At 43.3% G+C, this 19,217-nt stretch overlaps 1 protein-coding gene across 4 annotated transcripts in view; it reads right to left on the reverse strand.

Annotated features, from left to right (window-relative positions):
- Positions 1–19,217, reverse strand: part of gabbr1b (gamma-aminobutyric acid (GABA) B receptor, 1b) — a 244,315-nt gene that overhangs the window by 58,127 nt on the left and 166,971 nt on the right. For all 4 annotated transcript variants that reach the window (XM_061760292.1, XM_061760295.1, XM_061760293.1 and 1 more), the window contains 3 exons: positions 17,766–17,957; positions 5,700–5,945; positions 5,470–5,533 (listed from right to left, as the gene is read on the reverse strand). In XM_061760292.1, coding sequence (XP_061616276.1) covers positions 5,470–5,533; positions 5,700–5,945; positions 17,766–17,957 — 502 coding nt within the window. The remainder of the gene's footprint in view (positions 1–5,469; positions 5,534–5,699; positions 5,946–17,765; positions 17,958–19,217) is intronic.

Here is a 19,217-nt window from a genome sequence, read left to right on the forward strand (position 1 = left end):
TTGTGAGTCGGTGGGGAGAATACTTCGAAGACCTCCTCAATTCCACTGACACGCCTTCCCATGAGGAAGCAGAGTGTAGGTTCTCTGAGGCGGGCTCTCCTATCTCTGCGTTTGAGGTCAACATGGTAGTTAAAAAGCTCCTCGGTGGCAGGGCCCCGGGGGTGGATGAGATTCGCGCGGAGTTCTTAAAGGCCCTGGATGTTGTGGGGCTGTCCTGGTTGACACGCCTCTGCAACATCGCGTGGACATCGCGGACAGTGCCTCTGGATTGGCAGACTGGGGTGGTGGGCCCCCCTTTTAAGAAGGGGGACCGGAGGGTGTGTTCCAACTACAGGGGGATCACACTCCTCAGCCTCCCTGGTAAGGTCTATTCAGGGGTGCTGGAAAGGAGGGTCCGTCGGGAAGTCGAATCTCAGATTTAGGAGGAGCAGTGTGGTTTTCGTCTTGGCCGTGGAACAGTGGACCAGCTCAACACCCTCCGCAGGGTCCTCGAGGGTGCGTGGGAGTTCGCCCAACCAGTCTACTTGAAGAAGGCGTTTGACCGTGTCCCTCGGGGAGTCCTGTGGAGGGTGCTTTGGGAGTATGGGGTACCGAACCCCCTGATACGGGCTGGAGTCAGAGTTTGGTCCGCATATCCGGCAGTCAGTCGGACTTGTTCCCGGTGAGGGTTGGTCTCCGCCAAGGCTGCCCTTTGTCGCCGATTCTGTTCATAACTTTTATGGACAGAATTTCTAGGTGCAGCCGAGGCGTAGAGGGGGTCCGGTTTGGTGGCCTCAGTATTGCATCTCTGCTTTATGCAGATGATGTGGTTCTGTTGGCTTCATCAAGCCGTGACCTCCAACTCTCACTGGAGCAGTTCGCAGCCGAGTGTGAAGTGGCTGGGATGAAAATCAGCACCTCCAAATCTGAGACCATGGTCCTCAGTTGGAAAAGGGTGGCGTGCCTTCTCCAGGTCGGGGATGAGATCCTGCCCCAAGTGGAGGAGTTCAAGTATCTTGGGGTCTTGTTCACGAGTGAGGGAGGAATGGAACGGGAGATCAACAGGCGGATCCGTGCAGCGTCTGCAGTGATGCAGACTTTGTATCGGTCCGTTGTGGTAAAGAAGGAGCTAAGCCGAAAGCGAAGCTCTCAATTTACCGTTCGATCTACGTTCCTACCCTCACCTATGGTCATGAGCTGTGGGTCGTGACCGAAAGAATAAGATCCCGAATACAAGCGGCCGAAATGAGTTTCCTCCGCAGGGTGTCCAAGCTCTCCCTTAGAGATAGGGTGAGAAGCTCGGTCATCCGGGAGGATCTCAGAGTAGAGCCGCTGCTCCTTCACATCGAGAGGAGCCAGATGAGGTGGCTGCGGCATCTGATTCGGATGCCTCCCGGACGCCTCCCTGATGAGGACGACCCAGGACACGCTACGTCCTTCGGCTGGCCTGGGAACGCCTCGGGATCCCCCCGGAAGAGCTGGATGAAGTGGCTGGGGAGAGGGAAGTCTGGGCGTCCCTGCTAAAGCTACTGCCCCCGCGACCCGACCCGGATAAGCGGTAAAAAATGGATGGATGGCACACCTGTGCAACCACATGATCTCAGTTGTTTAGTTTTTTCCTTTCTTTTGTCTTTTTTCTTTCTTTTTTCCCCAAGTTGTGTTGTACAGGTTGTAGGTCACATGAATAATGGAAAAAGTTTTTTCATTATTTATTTTGGTCTTTTTTTTTTTTTTTACTACACGGTGTATACAATTATATTCCATTCCAAATTCCAATCTTTGCACATTCAATTTTTGTTGCATTTCTATTTTTACATTTTGGATTCTTTTATTAAATTACTTTCAGTCCGATGTGGTTGTAAGCCTTCGACGGTAAAAGTGGTGTTTTTTTTTTGGTTTTTTTTGGGCGGCCACCAATATTGACTCAAATGACCCAAGTGAACAACAAAACTTTCGTGAGACTCAGCGTAACCTAATTCCATCAAAAGAACCGAGTTTACCACTGCTTGTGAGGAAGGAGTGGCAAATGTCACTTCTCTGTATACACTTAACTTAGGGCGGAAATACACACAAGTCAACATTGATCGTAACATTTTGAAGAGATGGAAGCCTTTCTGTTCTGTGACAGATCTGTGCTGCAAATTGGTTATCCCCTGCTGTATGTTGGCTTTTAACAAGCAGTACTGTAGGGTTCTGTGACTCTTATTCTTTATTTGAATAGGCATGCGATAATAGCGGCAGGCTGTTTTTAATGATTGGCCGACAGTTTAACCGCCAGCCACTTTTGTATTCAATATAAAAGGCTTAGCGTGATGTTTAAAAAAAAAAAAAGAAGAGATGCAGCATGCAATAATTTGAAAAATATAATTAAATGAGGCGGCACAGTGTGCGACTGGTTCAAATGCTGGCCCCCCGTGTGGAGTTTGCATGTTCTCCCCGTGGCTGCGTGGGTTTTCTCCGGGCACTCCACGCACATCCCAATAAAATGCAGGGTAGGTTAATTGAAGACTCTAAATTGCCCGTAGGTGTGAACGTGAGTGCGAATGGTTGTTTGTTTCTATGTGCCCTGCGATTGGCTGGCAACCAGTTCAGGGTGTACCCCGCCTCCTGCCCGATGATAGCTAGGATAGGCTCCAGCACGCCCGCGACCCTAGTGAGGAGAAGTGGAACGGAAGATGAATGAATGAATAATTAAATGATTATTTTAATGGCTTACTGGAACTACAAGTGCATTGTAATTAATTTAAGCACTAGATAAGAGGAGACAGCTACGGGTTAAAAAAAGGAGGGAACGTCCATTTAGTTATTGGCCCACAACAAATTTTGTAGTATTTGGATAAATGTAAGGTACTAGAACTAAGTTTGGCTTTACACCTCTAAACAGTTAGCAACAAGAGTGCCAGCGAAAGCTTTGGAGTCACTCTTCACACATACTGCACATACTGCATAAAAGAGAAGAATAAACTATTGTTTTAGCTTAAATCAATTTAAAGGATTCACATTTGTGTACGACAAGAAATATGAATGAAAATTTGATGACCAAAACTATCCAGCCACTTGGCCTCGAGCAGCTCATTTTGGCACGACTGATGCCAACAAAGCTGAATTAGCAGCAACAAAAAACTGGCAGCACAAGTTTACATTTTTAATCAGTCCCCAGAACACAGAGAGCCACCAATAGTCCAAACTCACAGACTGAGCGAAATAGAGCACACGGATGGAAACACACAGCCACACTGCTCCATTATCACTGTTATTACTCAGCCAGCTCCAGCCTACTCATTCTGGAAAATACACTAACACAACCATCAGACATGAATATTAGACAGCATTAGTTTTTAAAGTATCAACATGATCATTGAAGAGTACCGTATTTAAAGGCGAGAAAAACATAAAAACACTTTGGCCATTTATCATATCATCACATCTTGGTTTTGGAAGTGGTTTACCTTTTAAATAAAAGCTTGAAAACCTCCACATAGCCATGATTCACTGAACGGTAATCAAGGGATCCCGAAAGTGGGAGAATGTTTCAGCCAACAAACTAGTTTAGATCAACCCAGATGCTTCTTGTGTTATGTTTTGTTCAGGGATATGGTACTCAACATACATTTGTTTTATTACGTACACATTCTTATCTATCTATCTATCTATCTATCTATCTATCTATCTATCTATCTATCTATCTATCTATCTATCTATCTATCTATCTATCTATCTATCTATCTATCTATCTATCTATCTATCTATCTATCTATCTATCTATCTATCTATCTATCTATCTATCTATCTATCTATCTATCTATATGCTACTTTCTTTGTATGAATGATTACTTGGATTGTTCCCAACATCTGGTGACAATTTCATGTCAATATCCCCTTTGGAAATATATTTAGTGAGAAAATATTTGATTTCAGCCACTATAGACACACGCACACACACCACACACACACACACACACACACACACACACACACACACACACACACAGACACACGCAGCTCCTACTTAAAAAGATGAGGCCTGTAATTTTCATCATACCTCACCTATGAGAGACAAAATGAGAAATAAAATCCAGAAAATCACATTGTCTGATTTTTAAAGTATTTATTAGCAGATTACGGTGGAAAATAAGTATTTGGTCAATAACAAAAGTTAATTTCAATACTTTGTTATATACCCTTTGTTGACAATGACAGAGGTCAAACGTTTTCTGTAAGTCTTCAAAAGCTTTTCACGCACTGTTGCTGGTATTTTGTCCCAATCCTCCATGCAGATCTCATCTAGAGCAGGGATGTTTTGGGGCTGTCGCTGGGCAACAAATACTTTTAAATTTCCTCCAAATATTTTCTATGGGGTTGAGATCTGGAGTCTGGCTAGGCCACCCCAGGAACTTGAAATGCTCCTTACGAAGGCACTCCTTCATTGCCTGGGCAGTGTGTTTGGGATCATTGTCATGTTGAAAGACCCAGTCACGTCAAGACCCCGTCACATCATGTTGAAAGACCCAATCATTCTTTCCTTTACACGGATCAGTCGTCCTGGTCCCTTTGCAGAAAAACAGCCCCAAAGCATGATGTTTACTCAATACTGTACTGGATCATCCAAATGTTCTCTAGCAAACTTCAGATGGGCCTGGACATGCACTGGCTTAAGCAGGGGGACACGTCTGGCGGCATAGTGTGTTACTGATGGTAGCCTTTGTTACTTTGGTCCCACCTCTCTGCAGGTCATTCACTAGCTCCCCCCGTGTGGTTCTGGGATTTTTGCTCACCGTTCTTGTGATCATTTTGAACCCACGAGGTGAGATCTTGTGTGGAGCCCCAGATCAAGGGAGACTATCAGTGGTCTTCTATGTCTTCCGTTTTCTAATAATTACAAGTCTGTGAGAGCCAGAAATCTTGCTTGTTTGTTAGGTGACCAAATACTTACTTTCCTCCATAATTTGCTCATAAATTCTTTAAAAATCAGACAATGTGATTTTCTGAATTGGTTTTTTTTCTCATTTTGTCTCTCATAGGTGAGGTATACCAATGATGAACATTACAGGCCTCTCTTATCTTTTTAAGTGGGAGAACTTGCACAATTGGTGGCTGACTAAATATTTTTTGCCCCACTGTATCTCGCAGTTCTCAGCTGCTTCTGACCTACGAGTAGTGTCAATAAAGTTTCAGGACTGTTTTTGTGTGTGTGTGTGTGTGTGTGGTGTGTGGGGGTGTTTGCATCTTTGTGTAGGGATAGGAGGGAGCGGGTCTTTTCACATCTTTCTATTGATGTGATTTGTTTGATTTTTTTTGTGAAGCCCTTTTGTTGCATTTTTATGTATGAAAGGTGCTATAGAAAACAAAGTTTGATTAAATGCATCCACATGACATCACACTGTATATTTCTAGTTTGATGGTAAAGTGCAGACGGGTGTGATGCTTGTTTGGAATGACCTCATTATTGTAATGAATTCCAATTGAATTCTGGAACAAGCTGAGGTGTACCTTGAAGCTGTTCAATTAGTGTCCAGGCCATCCGAGAACCTTGGGCATCAAATATTACATGACCCTGTAAGAAACAGGCAGAATTTTAATGTTTTAACACCCCTCACTATGCATTGCACTTTACACTTCTATATTGAACCGTCGAATAATATCTCATTCCTGATCCCTCGCTCACTGCTTGCACCTCATCATCATGTGCTCATTTTCTCTTGGGGTTTTTTTGTACTCACTGAAACTCCTTCGAAGGAGCTGGTGTTGAGGGCACGATAGATTTCAGCGGTTATATCTCGGTTGTTGTAATTGAAGTCTTCCAGGCGACGACCCTTGGCCTTCAGAGGTCCGACAGTCTTGTTGAGAGCCAGAGCGAGGGCCCACACAGCATCGTAAGCTAGGGGGGCTTCTTGAAAACCGCCGGTCTCTTCTGAGTTTTTACCCCCCAGCTTTGACATCAGTTGGTCTAGAAATTCCTGGGACGTCTAGAAAGGAAGGTGAGCACAAGTGCATTAGTTTGGTTGTATTCAAGTATTTTTAGCATTATCTTTGATGATCCGTAATGGTTGGTCTGCGTATCTTGGAGTGTATTCACACTTGACATGTTTGGTTGGATCAAAACCAATTTTGGATTGTGTTTGCTACAGTTTGGTTGAACGTACAACTATCATTCAAATCTTGTCACTTCAAACAAGCACGAGACCACTTGAAGAGGTTAAATGACAGCCGACTGGCAAGGTAATTCACATACACAGGATATATACAGTGGATAGAAACTCTACACACACCTGTTCAAATGCTAGGTTTATGTGGTACAAAAAAAAAAGACAAATCATTTCAAAATCTCCACCTCCTCCCCCCCAAAAAAAGATTTTACCCCAAACTGGTCTCGGTTTATGGTGTATTAAATCTTTTAACTACGAGAATAAAAACAAAATAAAATAAAACTGGAAAATGAATTGGGGATGTGGTTGTGTTCAGAATGAACCACAATCAAGCTCAGGTTAAATGGGTGTCGTCAGCACACAATAGCCACCATTTAAAGTGCCTCTGATTAACCTCGAATAAAGTTCAGATGTTGTAGTTGGCTTTTGGTGATATATATATATATGGCATTTTTTTTTTTTTTTTTTGCTTTCTAGCAGAAGGCTGAAGGTTTTGTGCTAAGACTGACTGCTATTTGGAGCGTCATAATTCCCTCAACCCTGACGAAGGCCCTAGTTCCAGCTTTAGAAAAACAGCCGCAGAGCATGATGCTGTCACCACCACGCTTCACTGTTGGTGTGGTGTTCTGGTGATGAACAATGGTTGTGTTTGAGCCAGACGTACCCTCTTTTGGAATCATGGCCAAAATTCATTCAAAGGTTTCATCGGACAGTAACACTTTTTCAAGTGATTTCTCTTTCATTTTAAAACAAGCCTCTTGGCAGCCTCCTTGACAAGTTTTCTTCTTGTCTTTTCATCAATACTGGAGGGACATCCAGTGCTTGGTCATGACACGCCATATTTTCACCACTTGACGATGACTGTCTTCACTGGGTGCCATGGTGTATTTAATGCCTTGGAAACTCCTTCCGACTGACATGTTTTAACAATGAGATCCCTTTGATGCTGTGGAAGGTCTCTGCAGACCAGGGCTTGTGCTCTAAGATGTGACTAACTCCATATTTTCTTCCATTTTGAGTTGCAAGAGACAATTGGCCCATACTTCATTTTGTATGGGTAGGGTATGTCCACAGAAAGTCCAGTATATCACAGTGAAACAAAACCAAAACAGTGACAGATCAAGCTTGCATGTTTTACATTAATTATCAATTTACAAACAGCCTTTAAGAAACGTTACAATGCTAGTCACCAAATGTGTGGACTCGAGTCACATGACTTGGACCTGAGTCACTCGAGTCGTGAATTTGATGACTATGGATGATACAAGACTTGCCACTCAACTTGGACTTGAACAGCAATGACACCTGACTTCACTCAGACTTGAGCCCATTGACTTGAAAAGACTTGCCACTTTTACCAAAGCACTCTGTCTATAGCTTTACTTGCCACTTACTACTGGTTTACAGCAATTTATGAGTGACGTAATAACAAAGTTGCTATTTTTGCAGTCGGGTGGCAATGTCCTACAATTTTAACATTAAAGCTTTCCCAACACTTTTCTTTTAACAGTTAATGCCCTGATGGGTGCACTCAAATGTGGAGGAATTGACCAGGAGGACAGTCTCTCCCACACTACATAAAGTCATAATTTCACAAAGAAAAACAAAAAAGTCATAATGCAACATAAATCAATAATAAATCCATCCATCCATCCATTTTCTGTACCGCTTCTCCTCACTAGGATCGCGAGTGTGCTGGAGCCTATCCCAGCTGTCATCGGGCAGGAGGCGGGGTACACCCTGAACTGGTTGCCAGCCAATCGCAGGGCACATAGAAACAAACAACCATTCGCACTCACGTTCACACCTACGGGCAACCTACCACGCATGTTTTTGGGATGTGGGAGGAAACCGGAATACCCGGAGAAAACCCACACAGGCACGGGGAGAACATGCAAACGCCACACAAGCGGGGCCTCAGAACTGTGCGGCAGATGTGCTAACCAGTCAGTTAGCACATCTGTGCTCAACAATAAATGTGACAGTTAATTAAGGTTCACATTCCACGAAGTGCTGGTAACACACAGAAAAGACAACAACAGTTAAAGTAACAATAAGGACGTTAATGTTATTGCAAATAAAAGAATAAAATAAAAAATCAACATTGCACTGTGGGAATCGCGTGGTCTGACGTCACATGTGATTGTTTTCGTTAGCATTAGCAGCTAGCTTTCTGAGCAATCACACAAATAGTAAGTTTAACTTAACTTGCGCTGTCCGGGCTTCCTGTTCATTACAGTTTGGTTAAGGCAGTAGTGTAGTGTCGTGTTCTCAAGAATGAGTCTTGTAATTCTTTATTTACCAATCAGCACACTGCGAGCATCTATTTGACATGAAGCTATATTCTTCTTTGTGTCCTTTTGTTCTTCGCCTCTTTTTGACGTAATACAGTATTTTTACGTAGTGCTCCTAGTGTTCGGACTGAGTTACCACAGTTGGATAAAATTGGGCCTTTATAAGAAGAGGACAAACTTCTGTTCGTCCTTTTTTTTAAAATTTACTTTTTGGTTTCTGATACGCACAAGAAATGCCAAGTATAAACTGAAATCTTTTTATATTTGTGTTTATTTTTTTGAATTAGTGTTTGAAATTTATTTGCAGTTTCCTGCTATATGCACAATGAGAATTTAAGAAAAATACAGTTTATTATCTAAAAGAGGAAACCAATTGGTCATTCTTTAAGTGAAACGTCTCATTTTGTCGTGTATTCATAATTGCTCTTTAACCAAGCAAAAACATTTTATCCAAATACAGTGTACTTGATTATTCGATATAAATGTCAGTAGGATACGTGATTACTGATTGCAGCACTACAGGATCCAAATTCTCATTTGTTAATCTCACTTTAGAAAGAAAGTGTAGAAAAAATAAGTAAAAGCATAGCACGTTTTCATAGAAGAAATAAAATGTTTTGATCGGTTTTGAAGGGACAAAAACTAAGCCCCCTCACCCTTGCAGAGTGCAGGTACTAGACTGGCCTGCCTACAGTCCAGACCTGTCTCCCATTGAAAATGTGTGGCGCATTATGTAGTGTAAAATACGACAACGGCGACCCCGGACTGTTGAACAGCTGAAGCTGTACATCAAGCAAGAATGAAACATAATTTCACCAACAAAGCTTCAACAATGAGTGTCCTCAGTTCCCAAACGTTTATTGAATGTTGTGAAAAGAAAAGGTGACGTAACACAGTGGTAAACGTGACTCTGTCTGTCCGAGCTTTTTTAGAACGTGTTGCAGCCATAAAATTCTAAGTTAATGATTATTTGCTAAAAACAATAAAGCTTGTCATTTTGAACATGAAATATCTTGTCTTTGGAGTGTATTCAATTAAATATAGTTTGAACATGATTTGCAAATCATTGTATTCTGTTTTTATTTGTTTAACACAATGACCCAACTTCATTGGAATGGGGGTTGTATATGAAAATAAATATATATTAAAATATATTATTACTTTGCTGTTAAAATGACTCGAAAGGACTCTAAACTCAAATTGCACGACTTGGGACTTGACTCTGGACTTGCCTGTCTCGACTTGGAACTTGACTGGGGATTTGGGAAAAGACTTGATACCTACTTGTGACTTGCAAAGCAATGACTTGGTCTCACCTCTGCTCACCCAAAAGGAAAATATTCAGTGGTCCAAAAGTCATTAATAATGACTCGTGTTAGTATGCCTCGAACACAACTAAAGAAAAGCACAGTGCCTTCTCAAATCCTTTGAAATCAGAACTGTTAAATCATTCATTAAATCATTCTCTGTGTGTCATTTTTAAAGAATAAAATAGATTTCTACAACTTTAACAAAGCATAGTGTGAGAAACCAAAAATATATAAATAAATAGTGCGCCTTTTCCTGAATGTGCTCCACCTGGACCTGCCGTAAAGTCACTGAGCTACTGCATAATTGAACTGAATGGCTCGAAGAAAATCTGTAAAGTCAACGCTCATACTCAAACACAGGCGCGCAACGTAGATGTGTAGTGTGATCAATGCGATTCTTCCACCAAGTCAGCAAAGAATGGTATGATGAAGTGATGTTGCATGAAAATGGGCCGGAGCACTGATCAGTGCAGCACAGGGAAACGAGAAGTAACCAAAACTGAAGCACGTTTCGATAGACTTGTATGAGTGTGTGTGCTTCTAATATCAAGGCCAATCTTGAATCATTACTTATTTCTTTGTTCGATAAACTGCCTAGTGTTTCAATTATGCATTTGCCTATTGGCAATTAACCTACAACCCCAATTCCAATGATGTTGGGACGTTGTGTTAAACATAAATAAAAACAGAATACAATGCTTTGCAAATCATGTTCAACCTGTATTTAATTGAATACGCTACAAAGACAAGATATTTCATGTTAAAAAAACTGATCAACTTGATTGTTTTGAGCAAATAATCATTAACTTAGAATTGTATGGCTGCAACATGTTCCGAAAAAGCTGGGACAGGTGGCAAAAAAGACTGAGAAAGTTGAGGAATGCTCATCAAACACCTGTTTGGAACATCCCACAGGTGAACAGGCTCATTGGGAACAGGTGGGGGCCATGATCGGGTAGAAAAGGAGCTTCCCTGAATTAGGTGGCTTATTTGACAATGTATATTATGTTAAATGTGTGAAAAACAGAAAAGTAATGTTATTCGGATTATTGTCCCTGTGTTCCTTTTAGACGTGTACAAAATTGTTGGTAGTCTTCTGTTTAAGAAAGAAAAACCCACAATGGTTGATTAGGTAAATGACAAAAGTAATAATTCATCAAACTTGACTAAAATTAATCAATATAATTCAGACGTTTCTCTATTTTTCAGAATCAGAATCAGAATCATCTTTATTTGCCAAGTATGTCCCAAAAAACATCCGTTTGAACAGATGTGTGAATTGGATTCTGTGAATGTAATACATTCAAAGAAGAAGACTTTTCAGTCCTAAAATATAGGATATTGATTTGAAAATATGTTGGGCGGTAAGGGCATTATATTTTATGTTTTTCGTATCATTTCAGAATCAGAATCAGAATCGTCTTTATTTGCCAAGTATGTCCAAAAAACACACAAGGAATTTGTCTCCGGTAGTTGGAGCCGCTCTAGTACGACAACAGACAGTCAATTGACAGAGAACACTTTGGAGACATAAAGACATTGACAAAAACAGTCACTGAGCAATAAAGGGTTGCTAGTTATCTGGTAATGCCGGTACAAATTATTATTTTTTTTTTGACAATTGTGCAAAAAGATGCAGACTCCTCTAGAACTTAGAGCAGTTTGAATGACTAATATCGCAATAGTCCGGTGCAATGACCATTGTGCAAAGGGCGCCGTGACTTCAAGGAGTGGGACAATGTTGGTTGGTTGTGCAAATGTTGCAGATACTCCTCAGCAGCTCCTGTGACAGGCCGTGCTTTCTCAGAAGCCGCAGGAAGTACATCCTCTGTTGGGCCTTTTTGAGGACGGAGTTGATGTTGGTCGCCGACTTCAGGTCCTGAGAAACTGTAATTCCCAGGACCTTGAAGGTCTCGACGGTTGACAAAAGGCAGCTGGACAGCGTGAGGGGCACCTGTGGCGAAGGATGCCTCCTGAAGTCCACGATCATCTCTACAGTCTTGAGCGTGTTCAGCTCCAGGTTGTGTCGGCCGCACCGCAGCTCCAGTCGCTCCACTTCCTGTCGATATGCAGACTCATCACCGTCCTTGATGAGGCCGATGACAGTGGTGTCACCTGCAAACATGAGGAGTTTGACAGCCGGGTGCGCTGAGGTGCAGTCGTTCGTGAAGAGAGAGAAGAGCAGCGTAGAGAGGACACAACCTTGGTGCGCCCCAGTGCTGATGCTGCGTGTGGATGAGGTGGCCTCCCCCAGCCTCACCTGCTGTGTCCTGCCCGTCAGAAAGCTGTAAATCCACTGGCAGATGGCAGGTGAGACGCTGAGCTGGAGAAGCTTGGATGAAAGGAGTTCAGGAACGATGGTGTTGAACGCTGAGCTGAAGTCCATGAACAGGATCCTCGCGTGGGTCCCTGCACTGTTGAGGTGTTCAAGGATGAAGTGCAGTCCCATGTTGACTGCATCATCCGCAGAACCTGTTCGCTCGGTAGGCAAACTGCAGGGGGTCTAGCAGGGGACGTGTGACGCTCTGGAGGTGGTCCAGCATGAGACGTTCAAAGGACTTCATGACCACAGATGTCGGACCTCGACTCGAGACGTTGTGAGCCGGTAGGGAGAATACTTCAAAGACCTCCTCAATTCCACCGACACGCCTTCCCATGAGGGAGCAGAGTCTGGGTTCTCTGAGGCGGGCTCTCCTATCTCTGGGGTTGAGGTCGCCGAGGTGGTTAAAAAGCTCCTCGGTGGCAAGGCCCCGGGGATGGATGAGATTCGCCCGGAGTTCCTCAAGGCTCTGGATGTTGTAGGGCTTTCCTGGTTAACACGCCTCTGCAACATCGCTTGGAGATTGGTGACAGTGCCTCTGGATTGGCAGACTGGGGTGGTGGTCCCCCTTTTTAAGAAGGGGGACCGGAGGGTGTGTTCCAACTACAGGGGGATCACACACCTCAGCCTCCCTGGTAAGGTCTATTCAGGGGTGCTGGAGAGGAGGGTCCATCAGGAAGTTGAATCTCAGATTTAGGAGGAGCAGTGTGGTTTTCGTCCTGGCCGTGGAACAGCTCTACACCCTTGGCAGGGTCCTCGAGGGTGCATGGGAGTTCGCCCCAACCAGTCTACATTTTTTTTTTGGGGGACTTGGAGAAGGCATTCAACCGTGTCCCTCGGGGGGTCCTGTTGGGGGTGCTTCGGGAGTATGGGGTACCGAACCCCCTGATACGGGCTGTTCGGTACCTGTATGACCGGAGTCAGAGTTTGGTCCGCATATCCGGCTGTAAGTCGGACTTGTTTCCGGTGAGGGTTGGACTTCGCCAAGGCTGCCCTTTGTCACCGATTCTGTTAATAACTAAAATGGACAGAATTTCAAGGCGCAGCCGAGGCATAGAGGGGGTCCGGTTTGGTGGCTCAGTATTGTATCTCTGCTTTTTGCAGATGATGTGGTTATGTTGGCTTCATCAAAACGTGACCTCCAACTCTCACTGGAGCAGTTCGCAGCTGAGTGTGAAGCGAGAATCAGAATCAGCACCTCCAAATCTGAGACCATGGTCCTCAGTCGGAAAAGGGTGGCGTGCACTCTCCAGGTCGGGGATGAGATCCTGCCCCAAGTGGAGGAGTTCAAGTATCTTGGGGTCTTGTTCACGAGTGAGGGAAGAATGGAACGGGAGATCGACCGCCGGATCGGTGCAGCGTCTGCAATGATGCGGACTTTGTATCGATCCGTTGTAGTAAAGAAGGAGCTAACCTGAAAGGCGAAGCTCTCGATTTACCGGTCAATCTTCGTTCCGACCCTCACCTATGGTCACGAGCTGTGGGTCGTGACCGAAAGAACAAGATCCCGGATACAAGCGGCCGAAATGAGTTTCCTCCGCAGGGTGTCCGGGCTGTCCCTTAGAGATAGGGTGAGAAGCTCGTCATCCGGGAGGATCTCAGAGTAGAGCCGCTGCACCTTCACATCAAGAGGAGCCAGATGAGGTGGATTGGGCATCTAATTCGGATGCCTCCCGGATGCCTCCCTGGTGAGGTGTTACGGGCACATCCCACCGCGAGGAGACCCCGGGGACGACCCAGGACACGCTAGAGAGACTACATCCTTCGGCTGGCCTGGGAACGCTTCAGGATCCCCCCCCGGAAGAGCTGGATGAAGTGGCTGGGGAGAGGGAAGTCTGGGCGTCCCTGCTAAATCTACTGCCCCCGCGACCCGACCTCGGATAAGCGGTAGAAAATGGATGGATGGACAATCTGATTTATCAGACCTGAGACGATGTGTCTTGGATGATTTTGCATCTTTAAATGGTGGATCTGAAAGGCAGGTGCAAACCGGCACACAAAGTGGAGTAGAGCAGGAAAAGTGAGGGCAGCAGGGAGAACTTTTCTGCTTTTGGAATGCCAGCAAAAACAATTGTGACAAATTGTCTATTCAGCAATGCAATTTTGGAGCTTTTGAATGATCTAAAGGCTGGTCAAGCCAGGTAACAAAAAGCAGTCTTGCCATATCACCTACGACAAAACTCCTTTCAACTGCTTTTTGCTGCCTCAGAAGAGTCTCTGCTAGGATGAAGGGCAACGTTTAGAAGACAGTGGTGAGGCCAGCCATGATGTATGGATTAGAGACAGTGGCACTGAAGAGAAAACAGGAAGCAGAGCTGGAGGTGGCGGAAATGAAGATGTTGAGGTTCGCTCTCGGAGTGACCAGGTTGGATAAAATTAGAAATGAGCTCATCAGAGGGACAGCCAAGGTTCGATGTTTTGGAGACAAAGTTAGAGAGAGCTGACTTCAATGGTTTGGACACGTCCAGAGGAGAGAGAGTGAGTATATTGGTAGAAGGATGATGAGGATGGAGCTGCCAGGCAAGAGAGCTAGAGGAAGACCAAAGAGAAGGTTGATGGATGTCGTGAGGGAAGACATGATGGCAGTTGGTGTTCGAGAGGAGGATGCAGGAGATAGGCTCTCATGGAAAAGGATGACGCGCTGTGGCGACCCCTAACGGGACAAGCCGAAAGGAAAAGAAGAAGAAGAAGAAGAGGGTCAGCTCACTGTGACAATTGGTGTGGGCGTCTTACAGAACAGTTTTGCGAGAGTGCTGTCCCAAGTTTTAATTGCAATGTTACGCAGGATGGGCACATACCTGTGCATACAGTGCAATTGCTACACACTCAAACAGTGTTAAATCAAACAAAGGATGGCTTTTATGCAGTTGCTGGCTTCCCCGAAATTATCAGAAGGATCAATTTATTTTGATGTAATTTCGTAATATGTTTGGTTCCCTCTTCTGCTAACACTTCCAATTCTTTTGGCCTAGGGGGGCTCTCCCAAATGTTCCATGGTGAAAACCATCAAAGTTAACCTAAAGCGCAAATCCCTCTTCAAAAAACTTTTAACATCTGTTGCCAACAGCATCCACACCGTATCACATTTGATCTATGATAGCTATTCCTATAGTGTCTAATTGTGCAGTTATCAGTATTGTTTTCATATTTTCCTGCTGCTCTGCACCATATAACGACCATTAAGCAAAAGGGCTGTTTCATTCGTCATTCATTATTCATCATATGAATGAGAGACTTACTGTGTCCCATTTACTCATCTTCACTGTACGTATTCAGTCATTTAAATTAGCATTATAACATGTGGAAGACACGTGTGAGATATGAATCTGTCCGAATTTTTAAATTACACTGTCAAGACAAAAGACAGCAAAAAAGTGGTAATCCTTTTGGTCTGGTCTCAAAAACAGTCACCCCATTTCCCGCTGTGATGACATCATTACTCTACATAAGGCTGCCTGTCAGCACACGGAACAAATTGTGGCATGCAGCTTGAGATGTAACGACCCGTGCAGCATCTTTGCACACTCATAGGAAGCTATTGATGCTGATTTCTTGTATATTGACTTTTGTTGTTGTCTCGGTTCACTGCATGGTACAGTAGTACCGCCAAAGCCAGCCACGTCACATACGATATGACACATGTTGCAATGAATTAATCAGTCAGCGGAAAATAAAAACTCCCTTTCAGTCAACCCCAATGGATTTCCTCAGACTTTTAAAAATTGCAAACAATTCAGTTGTGAAATTCCCACTCCCGGCACCATGTCAACTCTTCTGAAACCCATTACTGAAAAAATAGCCTTCATTTCATACAGTCTCATCTCAGGGAGTACAGAAACTTGACATGCCAGATGGTTGGTTTCATAAGGGGCTTGTTTCACAAATCCATCTGGTAAAGTGCTGGTGTGAACTTCTTGGAAAACAGCAGACAGTATTAAAGGATGCCCTTATGTTGAATGTCTGACAAATGTATATCACATCCATTGACATCGTGTATATTAACAGCACAATCAATATTTTTTGACATCATCAGTTAAGTATACTGACAGTGCCAGTCTGCCATCGCATTACCAAAGAACGGAAATGTGGAGCGGCATTTTAGGACTGTGCATGGAAAATACGACACTGGCTACGGATCCCCGTCTGATTCACTTCAATGCAAGTCATCGGAGTAAACTCAGGTAATGGAGTCGAGACGTTCCATTGTTTTTTTTTGTTTTTTTTTATAAATTTCAATGATAAATGCTGTGAAACGCTTCAGAAGCATCTAACAACATACTTGCATATTCAGGATGTTTGTTGCTTTTGGAGTATTATTGGCTTTCTTCATTTCATATGACCTGGTCATCATATATACAGTAATCATTGTTGTTAACATTACACACTTAAATAAGGCGCTGTCGCCACAACGCTAAAATATTATCCGTTCCTGGTACTTCATTAAGAGTGCATGATTATTTTTCAATTATTAAGAAACCTCACCTCTTTCCCAAAGTCACTGGGAAATATTATATTAAAATGTTTCTCAGCCATCGAATCATTGTGTGCGGTTGGTGGAAAGGACTAACTACTACAGACCACTTCAAGTCATGCATTTTAAGAATATCATTTTCTAAAAGTCTTAGTTTGTTGAGATGGTTTAGTCGTAGTGCAATTATGATGCTGCAGCACTGCAAAGTGTATTTTTAATTTTAGAGTTTTGACAGCTGTTTACATAAAGCTTAATGGCAAACAAATCTCCATACACGTTGATTTGGCATTGTTATTTGGGCATTGTTTTAAATACACTGGAAGGTTGTTATGCCAGCTGTGCTGTAATGGAAAAGGGTATACTGAATATTGTTTAGTCAAATAATTGCCATTATTATTTTTCGTTAAATTAACTTTGATTGAAAAGAAAATGATCATCTCAAATGATGTATGTTACACAGGATACATTCGCTTTCCATGCACTCCTGGCAAGTTCCAGTATATCAAACAAAACATGGCTTTTTTTTTGGCAGTTACTGGCTTCCCCAAAATTATTGAAGCGATGGATTTATTTTCCTTAACTCGGTAATATGTTTGTTTGCCTCTTCCACCAACGCTTCCAATTCCGCTACATTTTGCGCATGCAGTACTCTCCCGAATTTTCCATGGGGAAAACCATCAAAGCTACCGAAAGCACAAAACCATCTTTTAAGTACGGCTCTCTCCGCCACTTTTACATTTGCTGCCAATAGTGCGCACAATCCGTTAAAGTAAGGGAACACGCTACTTACCACCTGCTACTTGGGATCTTGGTAAGAGATCCCAATCTTAGGAGATCAAGCACACAAAGATGCGCCCCCTTAAAGCTATACCGATGTTATCATAAGCCTCTTGGTCAATTTACCGTTTTACCAATTTTCCATTGCAACTTGATTCATCTTTTTAAGGCCAATATTTGTAAATGAAACCAATCAGATGAAATGCATAATAATTATTATTTCTATTGAAACAGTTCTGGAAGATTTGATTTACCATTTTTATCACCGCATGTGTGAGTTTCAGTGGTATAGAAGTGCACTGTACTGCGCTGTGACACATTCCAAATATTTGGATTACGTTGTAGCTTCATGAGGAGGGCAGACTATTAGGAACGTGCAGTGCACCACTGCAAACAAAACCACAACAGCGAACATATTGTTAATCCTGCTGAGCACCACTCTTAAGCCATTATGTATTTGTGTCTTACCAAGTTGGAGGCTCCTCGTACGGTCTCTGGGTTGAGCATGACAATCTCAGTGGTCACATGACCTTCTACGGCTTCTGTCATTTGCTCCACTGTGCAGTTGATGGATGGGTCGTTGATTTTGAACCAGTTGTCTGCGTACCAGCCGATGAGGAACCACACATATTTCTTCCCAAACAGTTTTTCCTTGTAGACCTGCAGACGGAGAAGAATGTGACACGTGAGCAACTACCCTCAGGCTGCGATGGAAATCATCCATCCATCCATTTTCTGAGCCGCTTCTCCTCACTAGGGTCGCGGGCGTGCTGGAGCCTATCCCAGCTATCATCGGGCAGGAGGCGGGCTACACCCTGAACTGGTTGCCAGCCAACCGCAGGGCACATACAAACAAACAACCATTCGCACTCACATTCACACCTACGGGCAATTTAGAGTGTCCAATTCATGCATGTTTTTGGGACGTGGGAGGAAACCGGAGTGCCCGGAGAAAACCCACGCAGGCACGGGGAGAACATGCAAACTCCACAAAGGCGGGGCCGGGGATTGAACCCCCGGCGACCGTGCCGCCGAGATGCAAATGAATGTTTTATAATTTGAGGTGGAAACACAAGCTGGAGAGCAGTTTTAGTTTTTCCTTTCAGTTCAATTCAAAAAAAGCTTTTTTGTGTGTCTTTAGCCAGTTCTATGGGAAAGGCTGGGTTTTTTAGAGAGATGTGATTGGACTTTGACTCCCACCACCACCCTTGAGACTCACTCACAGAATATAAACAGAACATTTATATTCAAAGAAGATAATTTAATGCCCGTAGTCCTCATATTGGATCACTTACACCTTAGAGGAGTTTTGAGATAATGAGAGTTTGCACGTGAGAGGAGAATTTATGTGCTGTGCATTTCTTTTTTTATTGCTCCAAATGTCAAGCACTGATAAGGTAAGTCTAATTTATCATTTCAGAACAGCATTACATTTTATGGGTTTTTTAAGCAGATAGGGATTGCACAATATTCTTGTGTTGGGATTCTTCTACTGGCTAAAATATGAAAATAGTCGAAAATAAAGTTTGAAGGACAACCACTTAATTGATGTTCTGATAATAATATGTAATAGCTCTCTTTCTTGCACTTTCATTTCCCTATATATTAAGATAACTGCAGGTGTCTCACCAGTCATTTTAGAGAGGGAGGGGCATTAGATGATTGCTGAGAATTCTGACTATTGAGTGGAATTTTCTGATTATTCACATCTTTAATGGGAAAATGGAGTGCATTACTGGCAGCAACCAGCAGAGGCACTGAATATTCAGTCTCTACTTGTGTAGAACAAGAGCATGCCATCAGCTAAGGTCAGGGGTGCCCAAACGTTTTTGTCAGAGGGCCGCATACAGAAAAATCGAGATGCAAGGGCCAATTTGATTGAATTTATTAAACACATTAAAACCATGCGTTATTCATCTG

The sequence above is a fragment of the Phyllopteryx taeniolatus genome, chromosome 21, assembly GCF_024500385.1.
Source record: "Phyllopteryx taeniolatus isolate TA_2022b chromosome 21, UOR_Ptae_1.2, whole genome shotgun sequence".
Lineage (NCBI taxonomy): Eukaryota > Metazoa > Chordata > Actinopteri > Syngnathiformes > Syngnathidae > Phyllopteryx > Phyllopteryx taeniolatus.